The following is a 9,956-nucleotide window of genomic DNA, read 5'->3' as shown; positions in this document are numbered from 1 at the left end:
GCTGCGGGCAGCGGGCCCGGCCGGAGCCCCGGCCGCCTCCCGAACAAAGGGACTCGGCGCTCTTTGTGTCGCGGGAGCGCTTCGGGTGCGAGCGACCGCCGCCGGGCTGCCGGCCGAATGAAAGCGCAGGGACTGCTTTTATTTCCCCCCGCCGTTGTGCGGACGGGAGACCTCTGCGCTGCGCCCCGAGCGCTTGCGTAGCGAGTCTGACGGCTGTCGGCGGTGCCGAAGCGATCGGGCGCCTTAACGCGCCTCCGCGGCTGATCTCGGGGAGAGCCTTACGTATAACGGGCTGTTGGTGTCATTCGTGCGCTAACGCCGCGCGCTGCCTTCTCCTGGGTGATGCTGGGGGGCTGCGGGGAAGGCACGGCGCCGAGCAGGTGGCTCCAGCGCGGCCATGCAGGCACCCGTGCATCCAGCAATCTCTTTGTTGCTGGAAAAACCACCGAGGGTTGCCGGCTGGCTGGAGCTGGAGCTTGGCTCTGCCGGAGGAAATGCTTGTGCCCCCACACAACTGCACTCGGTAAGGAATTTGAGCTATAAGGTGTTCCTCTGGGTTACGTACGCTGTGGACCACGGTGTCTCCCAAAGGAAAGGGTGTGACTGGTGTCAGCCGGGTGCCCCTCGCTGCGATCCTACTGAGATCCTCTGCCTACGACAGCTGGGCTTTAGAATGGAAATAAAGCAAGTTGCTCAACAAGAACTGAACACTTGTGCTTTGATGCTTTGGAATCACTTTTTTCCCCCCACTCTGGGCCCAGAATGTTTGTGGTGCGTGAAGAAGAGTGGATTCTCATTACAGCCCTACCTCAACGGGCTTTTCTTTCTTCTCCTTGGGTGCTTGGCTGTGCAGGGCTCCTGGGATGGAAGCACTAGTGATGGGAACCTCTGTGCCAGAACTGGATGAAGCTGACTGCAGCTTTACTGGTGGATGTATGGGGCACCATCCTATTGCTGTTGTGAGATAGCAGAGGTTCATGTCTTTTTGTAAAAAAGGATCCAAGTACGTTTAGTTCCCAGCTCTGGTCAGAGCTGAGCTGAACTGTGACACACAAAAGAAGCAGGCAGTGGGGTTGCCTATGTTACACAGTGAGAACGTGATGGAGGTGGTTCTCTCCGCCATTCCTGCTGTGCACAGAGGATGACTGATCACCCAATGATCTTGGTCGGGGTAGCTCCGTGTTCTGGTCTGTTAAAACTAGTCATTGGGGGAAAATTGTAAACAACTGGCATTCCTCAGGCAGAAAATGGACAGCGTTGGATTGAGAGCTTGCGGAGATTGCCCTTGCTAGGTTATGCAAAGACCATCTGCCGGTTGACTTCTGAGCGCAAACACAGGCTGTTACTTTGTCAAAATAAACAACCTATCTATTGACAGAGCAGTTATAGACTGCTGACTGCCTCACTCACCAGTGAGCAGAAGCGCAGCCTGTTTATGGCACTCTCGCTTTTGGACAGAAGTTGTTATATCTCAAACATAGCAATGAATATTTCATAACGTCAGAACTGAAAGCTATGGCCTCACTCTTGCTTAAGCTGGCGGGCATCCAGGGGAGCCTTGGCAGTGCGCTGATGTTAAGTTCTCTGGAAGCTCTGACTTAGATACGTATATAATCCAGGAGTTTTATCAAATCAGTACAAGTGTTGTCATGTCGTCAGGATAGCCTAATATGATCAAAATTGATGTGTGTATATATTATGGCAGTAGATAACACGTGATAACCGAGCAAGTAATCCATATTTCTGTCATGACTTTGCTTTTTCCATTTGCAGCCATCCCTCTTCCACCCTCTGCAGCGTGCATGGCTTTGTGGTGCTAGTAGGTTGTGCGCAGCAAGCACTTCAATACAGTAGAGAAGCTAAATCCTCATGTTTTGGAGAACTCTCTTGTTGGAGACTATTATTAAAATAGGAGTGTATCATTGGACTGACAACAGTATCTTTTGGAAATACTGAAAAAAAAAAAAATGAGGGAGGAAAAAAAAAAAAGAGGAAATATTATATTCAGTTAAGGAATAATCTGTAGGGTTTTATTCTCCAGAGCTCAGAAACAATAGCCACAGACAGGCGAGGTGCAGGGAGAGGTGGCATGGTGATCGCACGTATGGAATGTCTCCTCTGAATAATTAAACACGTTAGGGCCTTGAGCAGAGACTGAAAGGACACAGCCGATTCTTTCTGCTCACCCCTCCGTACCTCTAAAGGAACACTATTCAGATATTGAGCTCCTGTTCAGCCAAGAGGAGCGTGCTCTGGGGTAGCAGCCTAATTTTCAGATGTCTCAAGTTAGACGAGATGAATGTACCGCTTGGGTACAGTGCGATCACCACAATAGCTGTCGTGGCATTCGAAGCCAAAGGAACCTTCCCCTTGTCACCATGCCTTGCCAAAAGCAAGCCAACAGGCCAAGTTCTGCCATCCCCAAAGGCTCTGTCTTTTGGGTTTTTGTTTGTTCTCCCTAATCATTCTTAGAAAAAAAAAATATATATATATATCAGATTTTACTTAAACCAGGTCACTTAACAAACAGCTCTTGGGTTTTGAGAGTGGCACACACCTTGTTATTGATTGCCTCAGTATTTAGTGGAACAGGACGTCACACCAAAACGATAATCATGGTGATCTAAGTAAAGCAGAGCCATTCAGAGTCAGCCTCTGCTTCCTCTGGTCTTGGCTCCATTTCCCTGTTTGCTAAATCCCTCTCATTGTCACAACTCAAGCAGCTTTGTGTTTTGTGGCCGAGTTATTTCAGGTTTTAGGATAAGGCTGGTCAGGCAGCAGGAGGATTCGGGATCTCTGGCCTCCAGTAATACAGCTCCACTGATGTTGCTGCTTTTCCCTTAGCACAGGCACCAAGTCGGACTCTGGGACCCTGTCCTGTAGTCAGCTATTTCCATGCGGCTGGTGCAGTGGTACGAGTATATTTGGTACTTCTGTCCATCTACCAAATGGGTTGAGATGTGCTACCCACCTAGTTCCCAGTCAGCAGGGTGACCAACTAGCAGCAGATGGCGTGGTTTCCTTACAGTGTTGATCTGAAAATCATCCCCAAGTGAGAAAAGAGGTCAGAGAATTCACGGTTTATCAGTTGGCGTTAAAAGAAAAGACAAACTATGCATAAGTAAACAGGTATTTTTATAAAAGGGAAAAGAAAGTATGTACATCATACGTAACAAATGCAGATTGTCCTGGAATACGTATGCTTTAAAGACAAAAAAATAGTCAAAGCTCTTGAATTACTGAGGAAAAAGTAGAAAAGAAAAAGCAAATACTTGTTCTGGCTGAAGAAGCTCCTGCTACGGATGAAAAGATGATGGGAAAGAACAGCTCTTTGTTCTCTCCCTCAGACCAATTATTTAGTGTGGAATTTTCTTAAAGGCCTAAAAATTCCAAGCTGCATCAAAAGGAGTTGAAATAACACCTTAGAGTCAGCAGTGCAACAACAATAATGACCACTAATACAAAATCACGTTACAGCACTTCAGCAATGAAAGCCAAATAGCATTCTATATTTAATACTAATACAAGTTCAGTATAAGCAGTGTAAAAAGCAAATACAGACTCAGATGTCTCAATCAAACAGTGTTCAAGAGACGCACAGAAGCAATGCCCTGTCAGTGTTTACTCATAACTCATCACTACGGCTGCATCAAATACTGCGCGTTCTATGCCACCAAAGAAAAACTAAAAATCTCTCTCGTACCATTCAAGGAAACCACTTATGTAACAACTGATTGCTTCAGAAATCATCCTCCTGCAGGGATTAATGAACTCACATCTGACCAGCATCAAACGATGTGGTGCCCAGGTTGCACGAAGGTGAGAGTTGGCTGCAGTGCCAACGATGTGAGCGTTCCAGATGCGAGCACCAAGGGATGGCATGCTTTCTCTGCAAGACTCTCCAGAAGGGTGAAGCTGCTCTCTCCATGGCTCTGCCACTTGCGTGCAACATCAGAGCAAAAGCAAATCTTTGCAGGAGAGCAGAAGGGAAGATTTACTGAAGAAATATTTTTGAAACAGTATTGTGAGAAAACAATGGAATTATCACAAAATGGAATTTCATGCTCCCAGCAAAACCCTGCTGGGAACAATGGATTGGCAAACACAGCCAAGAGAAAGCAAGAATACAAGATCCTCTCACATCTATCACTAACACATTTAACTTACTAACCTTGAGTCTAGCAGGATTTTCTTAAGCAAATGACAAAAACAAAACAAAACAAAACTCCAATATCCTGACTAAATTCTTTCTGTTTGAGAAAAAGCATTTATTTGATAACTTCAGCAAGCAAACAATCAAAGGAAAACTATAAAGCTAAACTGATCTTGCTATGTAGCATTTTAAGCAGTAGAAGCTTTACAGTCACTCCTGAAACGACTAACATGTGCAGTCTTAATTCTTGTTCTGTTTTGACAACAAAGGGCTACAAGAAGGCAGGAAGGATAAATAAATAAAAGTGATTGGAAGAATGATCAAAATGTGATCAATTGAGTATTTCTAAAAAATGCAGAAGAGAAAATACCCATTTTGCTTGGGCCATGAAAAACAGGAAGCAATATGGGGCAAAGGGAGAAACAAAATGTGTAGAAGAAATGGTTGCCCTCATCCAGCAGAGCATCATCCCGTTGAGTATGCTCAGTGTGAAGCAAAGCCCAAGGACGAGCTCAAGAGGAAGTAAACTGCTGGGTTTAGAGGGGAAAACAATAGCAATAATATAGTAAGTAACTACCAAGAGCGTGCCGTTCTCAAGAAGCATCTTTAATGGCTGGTTGGCTGGTTCAGAGCTTCTTAGCTAAGTCGGTGAGATTTTAGGCTGTAGAATGCTACTGAAGAGAACACAGTGACTCTTGCCAGACTCATTTTGTTATGACAGACCACTTAAGAACAGGAGAGACCAATCGGCTGGCCTGTCACATAGCCCTTTTAAATTCTCTAGGTGTAGAGTTCTAGAGAAACCATTTTGTCCGGGAGAGGTCACTGGCACCTGGTCCCTAGGCACGGCCTGTGGGGATACATTCATCCCTGCTGAAAATTGGTTTGCCTATGGAAAGCACCATCTTACTGTTGCACTTAGGGAGAAAAAATAAACAACACAACAGGAATGTCCTCAGGACACTTTGGGTCAGGAACTCCTACAAACTTATTCCAGAAGCCCATTAAAAATATATTTAAAGGAAAACTCTAGAAAAGAGCCAACACATCGCTCCAAAAATATCATTAATAAAAAGAAATGTAGAAGTGATGTTATCTAACTATATACATAATTGTTTTTGCTAAAAAAAAAAAAAAAAAAAGGAAAAATGCACACCTACCGCCTGCAGTTCTGGTCAGGTTCTCCCCTTTTCCCTTCCCCCCCCCAAAACAAAAAACAACATAAAAATAAGAACTACAAATAAAACAGAGAAACCCTTTCATCAGCCTGGTTCCTAACTGAAACAACGTACTGCCTTTCTACTGTACTTATGGAGTAAAGATAAAAATTGCAATTAGGGTTCTGTTGTTCAGGTGAGACTAGAAGTAGGACTTGTTAATTCTTGAGTTACATTAGAAGTATACTTTCTGTGCAATGGTGAGAAGAGGTGTCCATGGGATTCCAGAAAGGCAGGACTATTCCAGATGAATTGACCAAGGCTATTTGAATGAAGGTTACTACTTCTCAACTTTAAAATAGATCAGTATGAACTCACAATCAGCTCTTTCTCTCTGAAGAAACAAGAGTGGCTTGTGATTTAGTTCTGCCTAATGGCTTAGATAACATTATTAGCTGTAATAATGGCCCTGATTCACCAGAGTACTTAAATATGCAAATAATAGGCCAACGGGAATCACACACACAAAGTTAAATATATGTTTTAATGCTTGGATAAATTGGATTCCCAAGGTACTCAATGGAGTAGAAATGTTATGAGTCATGTCTGCAGTATACATCTGCAGTAATTAATTTCAGTTTTTTAACATATTGCAAGAGCTTTGGTGGAAAAATACTATGGAGTACATGCAAATGGAATTTAACCTTCAGCAATGGGAACTGAATGAGGGAAGCTGGGCTGGTATGAAGTATCCCCAGCTGGATGTCCTGACTTCCAGTGCATCCGTGGCACCCCGCAGCACCTTGCCAAATCATCATTTCCTTAACCTGAATCTATTAGAACACGTCACTGTGGGACTCAACCCTTGTGATCATTAATTTCCATCTGTAAGTAGACCTGTGGAGAGGTACCCACCAGAAGGGCCTCAGTAGGACAGCAGAACAGTGCATTTCTTGAGGGCTCCAGAGAGAACACCTCCAGGAAGCAAAGTACAGGAAGCAAAAGAACAGTTCAATGAAACTCTGTTGTCCATAGTCCTCATTTTCTTTCTCTGACAAAGTACTTCATGCCTTCAAAATCCAGCACGGCTTTCCCTTTTCAGCAAAAGGCTTAGCTCCTTTCTCCTTTACCAGGAGAAGGTGGTGTGTGAGGAAAAGGTTTCCTCACGCCCTCTCAGAGCAGCAGTCCGAACTGAACACATGGGGCTTGTCTGACTTTTTGGAAGACAACTGTTCAAGAGGATTTCTTTCCTGGATCAAAGGATCCCCCCATTGAAATACTGTCTGTCTTGCACTCATTTATACAGCGATTGCTGGGACATGAGCCTGATTCTTCATCTGAAGAGTCTGACCACAACAATAGACTGAAGTGAAAAGAACCAAAGGAAAAAATATGAATAATATAAATGGTGTCATTTTCCAGCTCTGCCACTGGCCTCAGAGAGAAGACAGGAAGCAACGCAAAGAGTGTTGTCACGCTGACTCCCGCACTGCCGTTATCCAGGCACAGCTTCCTGGTGCGCAGTTGAAGAACTCTTCCTAAGCTCCAAGGAGGGAACTTGCAAAGCATCTCAGCAAATCTTCAGGAAGGTCCCTCTTGTTTCTTTTTTTTCTTTTTTTTTTGGCTGTCATTTCTCAAGCTTCTCCACCCTCAGACTCATCTCACTTTTTGGCTATCAGCCAAGGAGTTTGACCCTTGAAGCAGCAGACAAAGGATTTCACGTGAGAACAGCCAGTCAGAGCTAACAGCAACAAACAGCAACAGCCTAGCTACAGATTTTAGCAGGCAGGGATCTAGAAATGGAACCATTGCATTTGGCACGGCACAAACCCAAATTCAGTTCTTTGGGGTTGCTCTAGAAATGTGAGGCACTTATATTTGGGTCGGCACAATTGCACTCTGATTTGCAACCCCTGATTTATCCATAGTGGATGATGAGTTTTCTATTCCCACAGCCCTCGCGTTCACGCAGTCTGAAACACCTATCTGCTTCAGTTCAAAATACACAACAAAGGCAGGCTGTGGTCAGCAGCAACCACCGCACATGTTACTGTTTTCCTACCCTTGTGATAGGCAGGCAGTTACGTTAGGACAACACCACCATCTCTTTTATGATGGAGCAAATCCAAACAAAAGCAGTCCTCCCATGCAGTTACAACCACAAGCAACAGTTACAAAAGAAAAATATGACAGACAGCAAAGGGAACAGAAGTTACCAGCAGATTCTTCCGTGGATCTGTATGTTTTGGGGATGAACTATAGCCAGTGTTTTTAGGAAGGAGTAAAGCACTCAAACTACCTACCTTACAGGTCCAATGTTATAAGACCAGATAAGACATTCAATGCAGCTGCTGCTATCACCTTCTCAAACCAATCCTGCCAGCTGGTTGGGGTTTTATTGCTTTGTGTTCAACAGGTGCCTAATTAAAACACTAGAGCCCTATGGCATCCATGCTTAAATAAGTACTGCTCTTTTTACGTTAATGGTACTGAGAAAACAAGAATCTCTCAGTATTCCGCAGTTTGCTTTTTTTCTTTTCCAGCACCCCAAGCATCTCACTGCACGTGGAAGAGTTTCATCCAAAGGACAATGTTGGCATAGAAAGACACGTTTGTAAAAATAATGAACATTACAGGGAGTTTCTGTCTCCCAGGGCAATCTGAGAGTGGAGCTGTGGGGCAGGGAGCAAAAGACTCAGGGCAATAGAAACTCTGCTGCTTCTTAGAGGAAACTCAGTTCAGGTTTCCACGCTTCTAAGTTTCTGAGCATGTCGTGATGTTCATTTAGTCTGATTATTTTCTTAATGGATAATTTAGGCTTTAGACATTAACAAAGGTAGGACAAGGAGGATTGTTAAGATGTACACATGCAAATTATGATGACGCACTCCAAACTTCCATGCAACTTTGGTTAGCATTACAAGAGCTACGTGGATTGGTTTATCTAATAAATATTCATTAGGATATCATCAAGGTATTCTACCATATGTTTGATTTTAAATGAAGGTTGTTGCAGGCCCATGATTCAGGAAGATTCTTAAATTCCTGGACTTATCATTATGGGAGTTAATCCAGGTAAGTAATGGCTAAGGCCAGAGGCAAGAGTCAGCCAGTATGGCCTTTGAGGTGTTCTGTTTCTTGCACAGGCACTGGGCTGCCCTAAGGAACTGTGGTGGGTTGCACTTGGCTGTCTGAATCTGCTCATGAAACATCATCTTGTTCCACAACGATGAGTCAGGGAATCTCTAAGTTCCCATTATACTGTGTGTTTTCCCAGGAATACCTTAATTGAATCAACAGAAACCTGTAAATGTTTTTCTTTAATAAAAATACATCGTATTTTGAAATAATCTTGAATGACTCCAGCTTGAAAAAAAATTGCTTTAGAAGGTATACAGGGCAGTTTTTTTGGGCACTTTTAATGCAATAATTTATTAAGTTCCTATATCCATCATGTGCACACACGTATCATGTAAATATTACAGCTGTACTCCATGACAAAACAAGCGTAGTGAAGACATACACAGAGAACTGACAAACAGGGACGAAGGAAGATCTAGTATTTCCTGTACAAAAAATATGCAGCTTCTTGATAATTTGTAAAAATGCATAACTTTGAGCATTTCAGAGAAGAATGCTGTATAAAAATAAATATTCTATGTACAATAACACACACAGGCCAGTCCAGGGTTAGAACAATCACTGCAAAAGAAGAGATAAACAAACGTTAGTGCCAATTCCTCAGCCATGGGGAATGCAATTCTCTCCTTTTTCAACCCACAAAACTGAACACTGGTGTAAAACAAAGGAGAGTTTTGCTTCCTGCTTCTCAGAGGTATGGTCCTGGAAAACCCATGCATGCCTCCACCTATGCTGCTCTCAGCCAGACAGCATGCACTGCCAACTCAGCACAGCCCCACCATTTCCAAGATCGTTTTACCTTATTCCAGCAGCCTTGAACTGGAAGGCCGTCTTCTCCCTGCAGAAGCATGAATGAAATAGCAGTTTAGGAAACAGAAAACAGTGCAAAGAATGAGGATAAAAGGAATGGGTTCACTATTACAGCTGCAACAAACAGTCTGAACCAGGGTTGGAGGAATAGTTGGACAGATATTCCTCACCCCCTTGCAGTGACCCAGGCTTGTGGCTGAGCCTAGCTGGAAGCAAGGCTGGGGCTGGAGGGGCTGCCTGCAGGCTCACACCAGGGCCATAAACTTGTGCAAGTTTCTCCAAGGAAGGTGCTTAACCAGGCTTCCCTCAGGGAAGAGAGGAACAGAGGAGGTCCTGTTCAGCTAGGGAAGTATAGCAGGAGGTTGGCCATGGAGAACACAAGATGGCAGGTCTATATCCTAGACCTGGCTATATAGCACTGAGGTGGGTTATCATGCCTGGCACAGCAAGGCCAGGCAAACCCTGGCCAGAGGCAGCGTTAACTTTGGCTCCTGAGGAGGGCCTGGAAAAAAATTCCATCTCCTTTCCACCCTGTGTTGAAAGGTTTGCTTTATCACGTGGCAGACTGCTCAGCTGTCCCCTCCTGCTTCTGAGAGGCTCCTGCTCCAGGATCTCAGCTGGCTCTTTGAATGGTTGGTTTTGTGTTTTTTGCCCCAATAAACCAGTGAAATTTCTATAAAATACCCTCTCAACTC

General features: G+C 44.2%; 1 protein-coding gene across 2 annotated transcripts in view; it reads right to left on the bottom strand.

The window, feature by feature from the left end:
* Positions 1-3,134: 3,134 nt before the first annotated feature.
* COL13A1 (collagen type XIII alpha 1 chain) overlaps positions 3,135-9,956 on the bottom strand; it is an 83,482-nt gene continuing 76,660 nt past the window's right edge. The window contains exons 44-45 of one of the 2 annotated variants that reach the window (XM_042862758.1): positions 9,251-9,289; positions 3,135-7,004 (exon numbers count right to left, since the gene is read on the bottom strand). In XM_042862758.1, the coding sequence (XP_042718692.1) occupies positions 6,972-7,004; positions 9,251-9,289 (72 nt within the window). In that variant the 3' untranslated portion in view covers positions 3,135-6,971. The other variant, XM_042862760.1, reaches the window with a different exon arrangement.

This window comes from Lagopus leucura, unplaced genomic scaffold, assembly GCF_019238085.1.
Source record: "Lagopus leucura isolate 7727_CA_CO unplaced genomic scaffold, USGS_WTPT01 Super-Scaffold_739, whole genome shotgun sequence".
Taxonomy (NCBI): Eukaryota; Metazoa; Chordata; class Aves; order Galliformes; family Phasianidae; genus Lagopus; species Lagopus leucura.
Note: the sequence above shows the minus strand (reverse complement) of the source record. Positions and strands in the feature narration are given on the sequence as shown.